The 16,181-nt window shown below is 33.9% G+C and overlaps 2 protein-coding genes across 5 annotated transcripts in view; one reads left to right on the top strand and one right to left on the bottom strand.

Annotated features, from left to right (window-relative positions):
* Positions 1-5,636, top strand: part of LOC128999403 (E3 ubiquitin-protein ligase lubel-like) — a 45,121-nt gene extending 39,485 nt beyond the window's left edge. Inside the window, exons 25-26 of one of the 4 annotated variants that reach the window (XM_054425898.1) lie at positions 2,732-2,900; positions 4,995-5,636. In XM_054425898.1, the coding sequence (XP_054281873.1) occupies positions 2,732-2,900; positions 4,995-5,024 (199 nt within the window). In that variant the 3' untranslated portion in view covers positions 5,025-5,636. Of the gene's footprint in view, positions 1-789; positions 959-2,731; positions 2,901-4,994 lie in introns of those variants that run through there. The other 3 variants (XM_054425899.1, XM_054425901.1, XM_054425900.1) reach the window with 3 other exon arrangements.
* Positions 5,637-7,754: 2,118 nt separating this feature from the next.
* LOC129000880 (uncharacterized) overlaps positions 7,755-16,181 on the bottom strand; it is a 29,917-nt gene continuing 21,490 nt past the window's right edge. The window contains exon 3 of the mRNA XM_054427946.1: positions 7,755-8,136. Coding sequence (XP_054283921.1) covers positions 7,786-8,136 — 351 coding nt within the window. The 3' untranslated portion in view covers positions 7,755-7,785. The remainder of the gene's footprint in view (positions 8,137-16,181) is intronic.

Genomic DNA, 16,181 nt, shown 5'->3' with positions numbered 1-16,181 from the left:
AGTATGTAAATTGTTGTTGGCACAGTCAGCAGCATTCTACTAATTTTAAGCGAGTTTAAAATATTATTTTACAAGTCTGCTATGTGGAAAAGTTTTTAAAATAATAAAAAGTATTATGTTACATTAAATTAAATATTCTTGGATGTCTGGTTAAAACTACATGTTTTTGGGCCAGTGCCACGTCTAAGGTTTATCCTCTTCTACGATTGGTCATAACATTTCAAATTAAACACAAAACTTGGGTTGATTGATACAAAAACACATTCTTTTGCACAGGAAGGGCACCGGTACATTAAATATTTTTGGTAGTTTTTTAGTACTTTATTATTACTTTTAACAACTTGACAAACACTTGTACGGTAGCCTATTTGTTATAATTTGAATAGAAAACGGTTATTTCTGATTATCTACTTTTATAATTCTTGTTACGGTTTATATCATTTAGTTTATTTTTAGGTGACATTTTCCATTTTGTTTGAAAAAGATCAGCAGTATTTAGATTGTTTGAAATTTGATGCAACTCCTAGGTCATTGGGGTCAAAAATAATTTTTTGCTATAATAAAAAATATAAAAAAATAGCAGGGAGTAACAAAGCTACACCTAATCTCACTCCATTCTACACTCATCTTGCATGCATATTCAGTTTAAAACAAAATGTGTTACTGCATTAGTCAAGCGATTAATTGATAAAATAAACTGTTCTGTTTTCTGCGATGACAGAAAATTCAAGTTTCTTTGTCAGAGTTTTTAACTTGTCTAAAGATAAACTAGATCAATATCGTAAATAGGAAGCATTACGTGGAGCGACTCTGTCGGATTGTACGATACCATCACCTAGAGTCCCTGTGGCTCTTGACGGCGGACGATCTAGAGACGTTAGTGAGGAGGGAAGGCTTACGACTCCCCCCTCGTCCTTATGGCACCCCACCTCTACACTACTACAACGCCCTCATGGAGGTATCCTGTGAAATCTGCAATGTCGCATCATGGAAGAGATTTATAGTGTGATAATTTACAATTGAATCATATTAATATGAATGATATGTGTTTAAATGTCTTGGTCAAAATTAATCTCTTTTGTAACATATACTTACTAGTTAATATCTTGCAAAAGGTTAGTAATTGGGAAGACACACCTTATCTTATTTAGTCATAAAAACAAAAACATTTACATTACTAAAACATATATCTGAATATTAATGAGATTCAAGATTGTTGTTTTTTTGCCTTCCAACAGACACTGTAGTTTTTGAGACAGAAACAAAACATAGAAACTCCCTTTTCATTCAATGTCCTAAAATTGATTGATTGAAATTGAAATTAAAATTGAAATTGATTGATTTTGTCCTAAATTGATTTAACAAAATGTAAATGAAAGCAACGTTGAGTGATGTTAAATATTGACAGCTTTAGCAATCACATACATTTTAACAATTGCTCTGGAAAAATTTTATTTTAGTAGGGTAGAGCTATATTGAATTTTGCTCCACAATTTATGAAAGTATAATAGTTATTTGTGCAACTAGTGAGCAAAGGGAGCTATTGACTCACTCGAGAGAAATAGTTACTCACGAGCCGTAGGCGAGTAAGGAATGGTTTCTCGAGTGAGGCAATTGCACTTTGCACTCAAGTTGCACATTACATTTTTCCTACAGTTACCATAAAACAAATAAATTGGTAAAGAAACGTGACATATTTTTACACAGAAGTGAACTTTTAATATGAAATTTAATGATACGACAGTACAACAGCTGACCAGCTGATTTACAGCAATTGCTGCCAACGTATTTCGCGCGCATACGACCTTGTCTGCATGTTACGCGCTCACTATTTCGTGCCTTCACGTTGCAAATCTGGAGCGAGTGAGACAAAGTAATTAGAGTGAGACAATGTTACCATTGTCTCAACATTGTCTCACTGATGAGCGAATTGGCCACTTTGCTTTCTCAAATCAGTGAGAGAACATGTACATGCACATACTCCAGATTTGCATCGTGAAGGCACGAAATAGTGAGCGCGTAACATGCAGACTAAGACGTATGCGCGCAAAATACGTTGGCAGCACTGGCTGTAAATCAGCTGGTCACCTGTTGTACTGTTGTATTTGTTACTTTTCATTAAATGTCATATTAAAAATTCACTTCTGTGTAAAAATATGTTACGTTTCTTTACCAATTTATTTGTTTTACGGTAATTGTAGGAAAAATATAATGTGCAACTCGAGTGCATAGTGCAATTGCCTCACTCGAGAAACCATTTCTCACTGGCCTACGGCTCGTGAGTAAGTATTTTTCTCGAGTGAGTCAATTGTTCACTTTGCTCACTAGTTACACAAATAACTATTCTTTGTCACTGAGAGCATAAAGTGACAGTTGAATATTCTATAGTGTAAAGCCCATGTTTATTGTACCAGAATCAACTCTTTCCCAATCAGGTAAGCCTATCATCCCAACATATAAGACATGCTTATTTCAATGACAGTAGACATATTACAAATTTAATGGAAGAATCAAACATTTTTTATGCAGAGCAGCTGTCAACACAAATCCTTTTAACGATGTCTGCTGTTTAGTTTTTCATTTATTAAAAAAAAAATCTAATTGACTTACATTTTTCATCATTAACTAAACAAACTGTCTCAAAAACCACAAGATCTTTCATATGGTTGCGATTTTATTAACTAGTACTAACACTTGATATCTAGTAAATGCTTGTTTGGCGTGTGCGTAGGACCCACTTCATTGAGTACCTGGTGAAGCTGATCGGCAAACATAAGTTGGACCCGGTATCCATCTTGGACTTAACGGAAGTCATGCAAGAGTTACGCAGACGGGGGAAACCTCTGCCAATCAGAGCGAGCGGACAGACCGACGCAGACTACACGACTCTCTGCGCTCAGGTACTGACTCTAGCTGCTGATTGGTTGGGGCTCTCGTTTGCGACTTGAACTTGGCCTTTGTTATCCGTTAACCTTTGTTATACTGTAGTAAAACATTTTTTGTTTTAAAAACGTTTTTATTAACTTGATTTCTTGTCTGTTCGGTACAAATTTGCAATAGATTTTAAACTAACTTCCCTTCCCGATGAGCTAGAGACTTAGAACGTAGCTCACAAATGGATGACAATGCAATATTAAAGCATTTAATTTTCATATTTCCCTTGGGCTACGTCCAACCGTTTACATAACCGTTCACTATATGGCCAAGTAGTTGAGTGGTAGTCGGCTAAAAATCTGAAGCCGGTCTGAATATGTGAAAGTAAAAAAGTACACAAAAGTATCCGAGTTGCAAACCTAAGTACTGTTTATCCAATTTTACATGTAACAGCCGTTGTCTTGAATGTTGAACTTTTAGAACACTGATCCGGTAAAAAATGATTAAAAAAAATTAAATTTGATTAGCTACAGGATTGCTGGGACAGGGGTATTTCAAATTTTAATTTGAGGTTCAATTTATTAGAAAGCATAGTGTACTAACTGGATGTAAATAAGGGGTGTGTTTATTTTACTGTTATTATAACAGTACCTACATAAGTTCAAGATGGTGTAGGGTTCCACATTCGAGTGGTTAGTTGTAAGAATACTGCCGTACGTTTGTATTGGCCTACTTTAACAATTTTAAGAAATTGATTTCATGGGAATCCAAAGCTGATTTTGAGTATGTTTGTAATTTGTTTAGCATCTAAATTTGTTTCCTTTGGCTTTTACTATAGAAAATATTTAGTAGGCATGACTTTTTTGTTTTGTAACAAAATTATTTTTAAATAAATTTGATGTTAAAAATAATATTAATCATATCAGTCTTGTGTCTTACTAAAGGTTACTTTTTCTAAAGTTTCCTTTCCTTTAAAAACTATCATTTTTGTAAATACAGTAGAACCCCTCATATTCGACCTCGGAATAACCGACTCCTTGGGATATCCAACCTAGTGTCCGACCGTCTACTTGTTTCCTGTATGGGGCGATAACTCCGAGCGCGATCAGGTAACCAAAAGGCAGATAGGGGATGTTTCTGTAATTGCGGCAGACGATCACCACTATCGCTGATAACAGGACTGCAAGTTACACTCACGGGTGTTGCCGCCGTCACAGGAGACAATTACCAAAGTCACGGAGACTGCAAGTTACGCTTACAGGTGTTGCCACTGTCACGGGAGACGATTACCAAAGTCACGGAGACTGCAAGTTACGCTTACAGGTGTTGCCACTGTCACGGGAGACGATTACCGAAGTCGCGAAGACTGCAAGTTACGCTTACAGGTGTTGCCGCTGTCACGGGAGACGATTACCAAAGTCACGGAGACTGCAAGTTACGCTTACAGGTGTTGCCACTGTCACGGGAGACGATTACCAAAGTCGCGAAGACTGCAAGTTACGCTTACAGGTGTTGCCGCCGTCACAGGAGACAATTACCAAAGTCACGGAGACTGCAAGTTACGCTTACAGGTGTTGACGCTGTCACGGGAGACGATTACCAAAGTCGCGAAGACTGCAAGTTACGCTTACAGGTGTTGCCGCTGTCACGGGAGACGATTACCGAAGTCGCGAAGACTGCAAGTTACGCTTACAGGTGTTGCCGCCGTCACAGGAGACAATTACCAAAGTCACGGAGACTGCAAGTTACGCTTACAGGTGTTGACGCTGTCACGGGAGACGATTACCAAAGTCACGGAGACTGCAAGTTACGCTTACAGGTGTTGCCGCTGTCACGGGAGACGATTACCGAAGTCGCGAAGACTGTAAGCTACGCTCACGAGTATTGCCGCCATCGTGGGAGACAATTACCAAAGTCGCGGATACTACAAGTTACGCTTACGGGTGTTGTCCCGATCGCAGGATATGGCCGGTCCCATCAAGGTAGGACATGAGGGGTTCTACTGTAGTTAACTTAAAAAATACATGTCATTCTGGTGTACAATAATTGTAATCCAATACCTGTTGTATATTATTTCAATTTAGTTTAAACACTTATTAATTGTTTCTTTTACTTTGCAGGTTGTTCAAGAACAAATTCCTTTGGAATAAATTACCTGCTTTGGAGTTACAAATTAAGTACCGTAACAACATCCTTCTCACCAAAAGTGTCCTTACTGGAACTTATGACATTGAAAATGTAAGAAGGCATAATACATAATGTATTCTCGATCAATGTTTCCTTCCGAATTCCTTATGGGTAAAAATACCATCACATTCATGCTTAAAAATGCTACAAAATCAGGGAAAGTTGATGTAAGCATGAAAAATGTTTTTAAAATATGTATAAGTAATATTTGTACCTAATTTTTTATAATGAATGTATTGTTAACTTTTACCGTATTGACTGATAACCATTGACTTTTGGTAGGGCAAGTAGTCTTCATCAGACAAAGTAAGCTAGAAAAATCACGATTCTGCACTTGTTTCATAACCCTACCCAGAGTGAATTGTAGCTTGGATAGAAATGAATTCAAATCAATATTGACTATAACGGTTAGAGTTGTTTAAGTTATTTCAAATATCTGAAAAAATAATTACAATATTTTGTTATGTTTTAATTTTTAATATCAACAAAAGATTGTATTTCTAAATTTAACTAGGCCTTCTATCTGCTTTTATATTCTGGTCATTTTTTTATCACTATAGAATTTGTTAGTTAAATTTAATGAATTATAAACTGTAAAGTTACATGTTATAAATTTGTAATATCGTTAGGTTTGATTGTTCATTTAGTTAATTATTTATTGTTTATTTGTTATAGATATTTTTTGTTACATCATTAAAGAACTTAAATTATTTTATTATTAGTTTATTTTACCTAAATAGGTACTTCTCTCCCTCTTTTAAAAACTAGTCTTATGTACTCTAGCCATTACACAAGTGTACAGTGTTGTACATGCTCCAGACCAACATGAGACATCTTCTGGAGATGTTATATCTTTTAAGTTTTGTGTTCCTGTGAGCTTTTATGTTGACAACATTATCTTGAATCGGTATTGACACATAAATTGTCTTTACTTCATTTAGATTTTTATTTTGTTACTCTTTTTGAACTATCATGAGTTAAAGAAATTAATACAAACCTTATAAGAAGTAAAATGCTTATGGAGAATAGTCAGACTCAAATTTTTCCATCGAAATGAGCTTTGGCCGCCACTAGGATGCACTCCTGTGGCGGCCGTACTATTCTACTCTATCTCTCTCTCACTAAGCCGATTCTTTGTCTCACTTTCTCGGACTCAAGTCAGTTGACTTGTCCGTGCGCTCGCGATAGTAGCGCCTTCCCTTCCTAGCGGCCGCCGCGGGAACCATCCAATATTTAAATATTACCAGACTGAATTTTTACCATAGGCAATGCGCTTTTTATAAGGTCTGTATTCATTGGTATTGTAAAGTGAGATGCTTGAGTGATATCTCCCCTAAGAAAACGATTATCTACAGTTTGAATGAGTTGGATTTGTGAATAATAAAAAAAACAACTAGACATAGATAGCCATAGAGGGTCTCATTTAAAGCTATATAATATCACATAATATCAATAATCAGTCTATGATCAATCTATGAAAACTAGAAGGCACATTTGGGTCTGAGAGCTGTGCATTAGTCAATGTATTGAACAATGACTAGAGGTCGTCCAGTGGTCGTAAACTCGACCAAAAATATGTAATGAACCAACTTCTCTATTTTTACCCCATGCTGTAAGTAAATGAAACATGTGATTGGAATTGCTTCCATTTGTTTAGATTTTCTGTTTATATTTCATCACCAGCATGGCAAACCATAAGGCCCATGTTAATTTTTTTTATTTTAAATTCATTTTTAGTGCTTATTGTTTAACCTATTTAAATTTATAAAGGGATTCTGCACATCTACAAGAAAATATCTTTCCAACAGCATGCGTAGTGATGCACACGAGACGAGAAAAAAGGTTTTAAATGAACATGCTTGCCTATAGATATCTTTTATTAGTATTAATTTTTCCCTCTATACCATAGTATATGGTGAAGGTATTGTTTTTGTCAGAATTTTCGAGTATGAGTTTTGAGCGAATATTTCCAATTTGTGTCCCCCTGAAGTCTGAACCCCAAAAAGTGGTTTTCAAAGTTATGTCTGTGTGGATGTGTACGGAGCTGCAGACCACACCTGTAGTCTGATTGAGATGACATTTGGTATGTAGGTAATAATCCATAGTATCTCCAGGTATTTATTTTTCCTTTTTTCAAATTTTAAATTGAATGGTGATTTTTCTATAAAATCCCATCAAATAATAAAAAATCAAATTTTCTCAAAAATGGTACAAACGATTAAAAAAAATCTGTTCAAAAGTTATTGTAAATTGTAACTTATGCTATTTTCCCATAAAATAATGGAAAATCAGATTTTTTTAAAGCCAGTTTTGATTAAAATTAGTATGTACTCCTTATAACTAAATAACTTCTGTATCAGCATTGTCCTTATAAATCTAAAAAAATACTGCAACCCCTATAGCTGAAAAATTATGGTTCAAAAGTGAATGCAGCTTTTGTGATTTTCCCTATAAAATATCATTAGTTACTCCCACCACTTACTTACTCATGATTAAGGTTGTTGACAAGTTAATTAAAGAAAGTATTTGTTAGATTGATGATAATTTTTTTTTACTATGTTTTTACAGATTTAGTCTGGAAAAATTAAAATAATAATTACAATATGCTTATCAGTCACCAACATAAAATCTAAACATGCGTGGGAGAATAAATTAAAACAATACTGTATTTGAAAAAAGTAGTTTATAATTAAGTAAGTTGAAAAATAAGTATAATGAGTAACATCACATACTGTCAAGAAAAGCATCCAATAAAGATGTCTTCTTTTTTGGCATAGGTGTAAGTTGCAACGCTTTCTGCATACGTTGCTGTTCTTTTACAGATATTTTCTTGAAATATTTCTGATCTTTACCTTTGTTTATAGCATGTTGTGTCTTGTTTATACTGACAGAGGTACTTTTTACACTTTCAACTGCAGCAATATTCAAACCAGCATATTTAGCTATCTTCTTCTTTTTCTTCTTTTTTCCAAGATCTTCAGCAACAACTACATCATCGTCTTCGTTAGTAGACTCTACTATTGGTTTTCTTAATTGTATTGGTGTCGTCTTGGAGCAAAATTTACATTTGAATACCTAAAAAAGCGAATTTCAAAAATAGTTCACAGTTAATAAAATTGTTAAAATGTACAGTAGTGTTGTTGGCCATTTTATTTGAGTAGATGAACTTAAGAAAGAATTGGTAAGAAAATAAAAAATACTTAAAAAATTAAAACAGGTTAGTAGTTATGGAAGGAGAGGATTTTATGGAGAATTGAAATGAAATTGAAAATTTTCATATATGTGTATTTGTGATTGAAAGTTGAGGGTTGGTGTTTGTTATTGAAAGTGAAAGAGAGAGAAAGAGAATGAAAGAGAAAATGTAGGAGGTAGATGGTAATGAAAGAGAGAGGGATAGAGAATGTTTGGGGGTGGGAGCGATAGAGAGAGAGAGTGAAAGAGAAAATGGGGGAGGTAGAGGGGTATTGAAAAGAGAGAGAGAGAATGTGAGTAGGGAGTGAGAGTGAGAGAGAGAGAGTGAAAGAGAAAATGGGGGAGGAAGAGGGGTATTGAAAGAGAGAGATAGAGAGAGAGAGGGGAGATAGAGGAGTGATAGTGAGTGAGAGAGAGAGAATGAGAGTGAGATGGTGATTGTTCATGATGATGTAACATGTCATTGTGTTATGTGTGTGTGTGTGTGTGTGTTTTTATTTTTATTACTGCTTTATTCTGTATTACTTGGTATAGTTTATTATCAATTACTCTGTTATAGGTGTTGTACATTTTAATGGATAGTAGTATGTTTTTATAGTCTGTAAAATTAAAAGATTTGGGTAAATTCTTTAGTCGTGGTATGGTATCTTTCAATGTCAGGTCCGTGAAGTTGGCGTACCCATATTAGCGTATCCACTTTTGATCATACCAATCGTTAGTTCATCGTTAGTTCTCGATAGTTCCCAAATTTTTTCGTTAGTTCTCAAAAAATAAAAAAGTTATAGCCGATTATAAGTGGGTACGCTAACTTCACACTTCCGGGTTCTAGCACGCGCCGTTTTCTGAGGAGAAATGTTTACATCTATATACCAATCGTTAGTTCTTCGTTAGTCCTCGATAGTTCCCAAATTTTTTCGTTAGTTCTCAAAAAATAAAAAAGTTATGAGGCATACAAAGTGGGTACGCTAACTTCACAATTGTACAATTTCCAGCGGGAACAGTTTTTTTACTATAAATGCCTATATCTATATACCAATCGTTAGTTCTTTGTTAGTTCTCGATAGTTCTCCAAAATTAACGTTAGTTCTCAAAAAATAAAAAAGTTACGAAGCATAAAAAGTGGGTACGCCAACTTCACAGTTATAGAATTTCCAGCGGGCACAGTTTTTTTACTATAAATGCATATATCTATATACCAATCGTTAGTTCTTCGTTAGTTCTCGATAGTTCTCCAATATTTACGTTAGTTCTAAAAAAATAAAAAAATTAAGAGGCATACAAAGTGGGTACGCCAACTTCACAACTATAGAATTTCCAGCGGGCACAGTTTTTTTACTATAAATACCTATATCTATATACCAATCGTTAGTTCTTCGTTAGTTCTCGATAGTTCTCCAATATTTACGTTAGATCTCAAAAAATAAAAAAGCTACGAGGCATACAAAGTGGGTACGCTAACTTCACAATTATAGAATATCCAGCGGGCACCGTTTTATGACTATAAATGCTTATATCTATATGCCAATCGTTAGTTCTTCGTTAGTTCTCGATAGTTCTCCAATATTTGCGTTAGTTCTCAAAAAATGAAAAAGTTACGAAGCATAAAAAGTGGGTACGCCAACTTCACAATTATAGAATTTCCAGCGGGCACAGTTTTCTAAATAAAAATGCTTATATTTATATACCAATCGTTAGTTCTTCGTTAGTTCTCGATAGCTCTCCAATATTTGCGTTAGTTCTCAAAAAATGAAAAAAGTTACGAAGCATAAAAAGTGGGTACGCTAACTTCACAATTGTACAATTTCCAGCGGGAACAGTTTTTTTTACTATAAATGCCTATATCTATATACCAATCTTTAGTTCTCGATAGTTCTCCAATATTTACGTTAGTTCTCAAAAAATAAAAAAGTTAAGAGGCATACAAAGTGGGTACGCTAACTTCACAATTGTACAATTTCCAGCGGGAACAGTTTTTTTTACTATAAATGCCTATATCTATATACCAATCGTTAGTTCTTCGTTAGTTCTCGATAGTTCTCCAAAATTAACGTTAGTTCTCAAAAAAAAAAAAGTTACGAAGCATAAAAAGTAGGTACGCCAACTTCACAGTTATAGAATTTCCAGCGGGCACAGTTTTTTTACTATAAATGCATATATCTATATACCAATCGTTAGTTCTTCGTTAGTTCTCGATAGTTCTCCAATATTTACGTTAGTTCTAAAAAAATAAAAAATTAAGAGGCATACAAAGTGGGTACGCCAACTTCACAATTATAGAATTTCCAGCGGGCACAGTTTTTTTACTATAAATACCTATATCTATATACCAATCGTTAGTTCTTCGTTAGTTCTCGATAGTTCTCCAATATTTACGTTAGTTCTCAAAAAATAAAAAAGCTACGAGGCATACAAAGTGGGTACGCTAACTTCACAATTATAGAATATCCAGCGGGCACCGTTTTATGACTATAAATGCTTATATCTATATGCCAATCGTTAGTTCTTTGTTAGTTCTCGATAGTTCTCCAATATTTGCGTTAGTTCTCAAAAAATTAAAAAGTTACGAAGCATAAAAAGTGGGTACGCCAACTTCACAATTATAGAATTTCCAGCGGGCACAGTTTTCTAAATAAAAATGCTTATATTTATATACCAATCGTTAGTTCTTCGTTAGTTCTCGATAGTTCTCCAATATTTGCGTTAGTTCTCAAAAAATGAAAAAGTTACGAAGCATAAAAAGTGGGTACGCCAACTTCACAATTATAGAATTTCCAGCGGGCACAGTTTTCTAAATAAAAATGCTTATATTTATATACCAATCGTTAGTTCTTCGTTAGTTCTCGATAGTTCTCCAATATTTGCGTTAGTTCTCAAAAAATGAAAAAGTTACGAAGCATAAAAAGTGGGTACGCTAACTTCACAATTGTACAATTTCCAGCGGGAACAGTTTTTTTTACTATAAATGCCTATATCTATATACCAATCGTTAGTTCTCGATAGTTCTCCAATATTTACGTTAGTTTTTAAAAAAATAAAAAAGTTAAGAGGCATACAAAAAGGGTACGCTAACTTCACAATTGTACAATTTCCAGCGGGAACAGTTTTTTTTACTATAAATGCCTATATCTATATACCAATCGTTAGTTCTTCGTTAGTTCTCCATAGTTCTCCAATATTTGCGTTAGTTCTCAAAAAATGAAAAAGTTACGAAGCATAAAAAGTGGGTACGCTAACTTCACAATTGTACAATTTCCAGCGGGAACAGTTTTTTTTTACTATAAATGCCTATATCTATATGCCAATCGTTAGTTCTTTGTTAGTTCTCGATAGTTCTCCAATATTTGCGTTAGTTCTCAAAAAATGAAAAAGTTACGAAGCATAAAAAGTGGGTACGCCAACTTCACAATTATAGAATTTCCAGCGGGCACAGTTTTCTAAATAAAAATGCTTATATTTATATACCAATCGTTAGTTCTTCGTTAGTTCTCGATAGTTCTCCAATATTTACGTTAGTTTTTAAAAAAATAAAAAAGTTAAGAGGCATACAAAGTGGGTACGCTAACTTCACAATTGTACAATTTCCAGCGGGAACAGTTTTGTTTACTATAAATGCCTATATCTATATACCAATCGTTAGTTCTTCGTTAGTTCTCGATAGTTCTCCAATATTTACGTTAGTTCTCAAAAAATAAAAAAGCTACGAGGCATACAAAGTGGGTACGCTAACTTCACAATTATAGAATATCCAGCGGGCACCGTTTTATGACTATAAATGCTTATATCTATATGCCAATCGTTAGTTCTTTGTTAGTTCTCGATAGTTCTCCAATATTTGCGTTAGTTCTCAAAAAATGAAAAAGTTACGAAGCATAAAAAGTGGGTACGCCAACTTCACAATTATAGAATTTCCAGCGGGCACAGTTTTCTAAATAAAAATGCTTATATTTATATACCAATCGTTAGTTCTTCGTTAGTTCTCGATAGTTCTCCAATATTTGCGTTAGTTCTCAAAAAATGAAAAAGTTACGAAGCATAAAAAGTGGGTACGCTAACTTCACAATTGTACAATTTCCAGCGGGAACAGTTTTTTTTACTATAAATGCCTATATCTATATACCAATCGTTAGTTCTTCGTTAGTTCTCGATAGTTCTCCAATATTTACGTTAGTTCTCAAAAAATAAAAAAGCTACGAGGCATACAAAGTGGGTACGCTAACTTCACAATTGTACAATTTCCAGCGGGAACAGTTTTTTTTACTATAAATGCCTATATCTATATACCAATCGTTAGTTCTCGATAGTTCTCCAATATTTACGTTAGTTCTCAAAAAATAAAAAAGTTAAGAGGCATACAAAGTGGGTACGCTAACTTCACAATTGTACAATTTCCAGCGGGAACAGTTTTTTTTACTATAAATGCCTATATCTATATACCAATCGTTAGTTCTTCGTTAGTTCTCGATAGTTCTCCAAAATTAACGTTAGTTCTCAAAAAAAAAAAGTTACGAAGCATAAAAAGTAGGTACGCCAACTTCACAGTTATAGAATTTCCAGCGGGCACAGTTTTTTTACTATAAATGCATATATCTATATACCAATCGTTAGTTCTTCGTTAGTTCTCGATAGTTCTCCAATATTTACGTTAGTTCTAAAAAAATAAAAAATTAAGAGGCATACAAAGTGGGTACGCCAACTTCACAATTATAGAATTTCCAGCGGGCACAGTTTTTTTACTATAAATACCTATATCTATATACCAATCGTTAGTTCTTCGTTAGTTCTCGATAGTTCTCCAATATTTACGTTAGTTCTCAAAAAATAAAAAAGCTACGAGGCATACAAAGTGGGTACGCTAACTTCACAATTATAGAATATCCAGCGGGCACCGTTTTATGACTATAAATGCTTATATCTATATGCCAATCGTTAGTTCTTTGTTAGTTCTCGATAGTTCTCCAATATTTGCGTTAGTTCTCAAAAAATTAAAAAGTTACGAAGCATAAAAAGTGGGTACGCCAACTTCACAATTATAGAATTTCCAGCGGGCACAGTTTTCTAAATAAAAATGCTTATATTTATATACCAATCGTTAGTTCTTCGTTAGTTCTCGATAGTTCTCCAATATTTGCGTTAGTTCTCAAAAAATGAAAAAGTTACGAAGCATAAAAAGTGGGTACGCCAACTTCACAATTATAGAATTTCCAGCGGGCACAGTTTTCTAAATAAAAATGCTTATATTTATATACCAATCGTTAGTTCTTCGTTAGTTCTCGATAGTTCTCCAATATTTGCGTTAGTTCTCAAAAAATGAAAAAGTTACGAAGCATAAAAAGTGGGTACGCTAACTTCACAATTGTACAATTTCCAGCGGGAACAGTTTTTTTTACTATAAATGCCTATATCTATATACCAATCGTTAGTTCTCGATAGTTCTCCAATATTTACGTTAGTTTTTAAAAAAATAAAAAAGTTAAGAGGCATACAAAAAGGGTACGCTAACTTCACAATTGTACAATTTCCAGCGGGAACAGTTTTTTTTACTATAAATGCCTATATCTATATACCAATCGTTAGTTCTTCGTTAGTTCTCCATAGTTCTCCAATATTTGCGTTAGTTCTCAAAAAATGAAAAAGTTACGAAGCATAAAAAGTGGGTACGCTAACTTCACAATTGTACAATTTCCAGCGGGAACAGTTTTTTTTTACTATAAATGCCTATATCTATATGCCAATCGTTAGTTCTTTGTTAGTTCTCGATAGTTCTCCAATATTTGCGTTAGTTCTCAAAAAATGAAAAAGTTACGAAGCATAAAAAGTGGGTACGCCAACTTCACAATTATAGAATTTCCAGCGGGCACAGTTTTCTAAATAAAAATGCTTATATTTATATACCAATCGTTAGTTCTTCGTTAGTTCTCGATAGTTCTCCAATATTTACGTTAGTTTTTAAAAAAATAAAAAAGTTAAGAGGCATACAAAGTGGGTACGCTAACTTCACAATTGTACAATTTCCAGCGGGAACAGTTTTGTTTACTATAAATGCCTATATCTATATACCAATCGTTAGTTCTTCGTTAGTTCTCGATAGTTCTCCAATATTTACGTTAGTTCTCAAAAAATAAAAAAGCTACGAGGCATACAAAGTGGGTACGCTAACTTCACAATTATAGAATATCCAGCGGGCACCGTTTTATGACTATAAATGCTTATATCTATATGCCAATCGTTAGTTCTTTGTTAGTTCTCGATAGTTCTCCAATATTTGCGTTAGTTCTCAAAAAATGAAAAAGTTACGAAGCATAAAAAGTGGGTACGCCAACTTCACAATTATAGAATTTCCAGCGGGCACAGTTTTCTAAATAAAAATGCTTATATTTATATACCAATCGTTAGTTCTTCGTTAGTTCTCGATAGTTCTCCAATATTTGCGTTAGTTCTCAAAAAATGAAAAAGTTACGAAGCATAAAAAGTGGGTACGCTAACTTCACAATTGTACAATTTCCAGCGGGAACAGTTTTTTTTACTATAAATGCCTATATCTATATACCAATCGTTAGTTCTCAATAGTTCTCCAATATTTACGTTAGTTTTTAAAAAAATAAAAAAGTTAAGAGGCATACAAAGTGGGTACGCTAACTTCACAATTGTACAATTTCCAGCGGGAACAGTTTTTTTTACTATAAATGCCTATATCTATATACCAATCGTTAGTTCTTCGTTAGTTCTCGATAGTTCTCCAATATTTGCGTTAGTTCTCAAAAAATGAAAAAGTTACGAAGCATAAAAAGTGGGTACGCTAACTTTACAATTGTGCAATTTCCAGCGGGAACAGTTTTTTTTACTATAAATGCCTATATCTATATACCAATCGTTAGTTCTCGATAGTTCTCCAATATTTACGTTAGTTCTAAAAAAAAATAAAAAAGTTACGAGGCATACAAAGTGAGTACGCTGACTTCAAAATTATAAAATTTCCAGCGGGCACCGTTTTCCGACTAAAAACGCTTAAATCTATATACCAATTTTTAGTTCCATGCATTGTAATTTGATTCATCTTCACACAATGAAATTCAAAGTAACACTGACATTAGAATAACTATCACATTATGATTCTCTCGAAGAGAAAGGATTGCTTATCAGTTCCAGGATAGCGCTTATCTGTGATATCCGCAATAGTAGTTGCAGGTGTCACTCGGTTAGATTATTTTTTAGGAGTGATAATTTTGATTACGTTATTAAAATGATTAACAGTTGAATATGTTCAGTTAATTAGAACATCCAAAAAAGACAACGCTTCCAAAAATTGGTTTTAGATAAGCAATGAAATCATATTTATACCTACTTAGTTGTGTGAAAAAGTGCATTTTATAAAAAGTCCATCATGGAAACAAAATAAACTATCCATCAAAATGAAAACCAGGGTCTGCTAAGTAAAATGGTATAAAGTAATTTATAAGCAGTGATTATTTGAATTGGATTAAGCAGATAAAATATGTACGATCAAAGAACTTCTGTTTGGTAATTAAACTAATCGTTTGTATTGTTTGTATTTGTTTGTGTTCGGTATTAGTATTATAAAATTACATCATTAAACGTAACACGTTACGAGTGACAGTTGCACGGATCGATACTGGAAGGTCATACGGACTTGAACAAACTGGAGACTGGAGTAGTGGATGGAATAAATGTGTACAACACATTACTAGCATGGCGTATTGGGTATGGCGGGGTCGAGACAATATTTATTTAGTTGTATAGTAGTATACTGTAAGCATTTTTCGTTGAATGAAGGTGCGCGCTGGAAATCAGAAGCATTAAATAAGTTTATCTATTGATTATTGGCTATACGTATATTTATTTAATTTTTTTAGAACTAACAAAATAAATGAGTGAGCCCATCTTCCGATTAATATTAAGATATAGGCACA

This window comes from Macrosteles quadrilineatus, unplaced genomic scaffold, assembly GCF_028750875.1.
Source record: "Macrosteles quadrilineatus isolate MER2022 unplaced genomic scaffold, UCM_ALF_1.0 Scaffold_8__2_contigs__length_117827958, whole genome shotgun sequence".
Taxonomy (NCBI): domain Eukaryota; kingdom Metazoa; phylum Arthropoda; class Insecta; order Hemiptera; family Cicadellidae; genus Macrosteles; species Macrosteles quadrilineatus.
The sequence above is the reverse complement of the archived record's forward strand: the minus strand, read 5'-3'. Positions and strand labels throughout refer to the sequence as shown.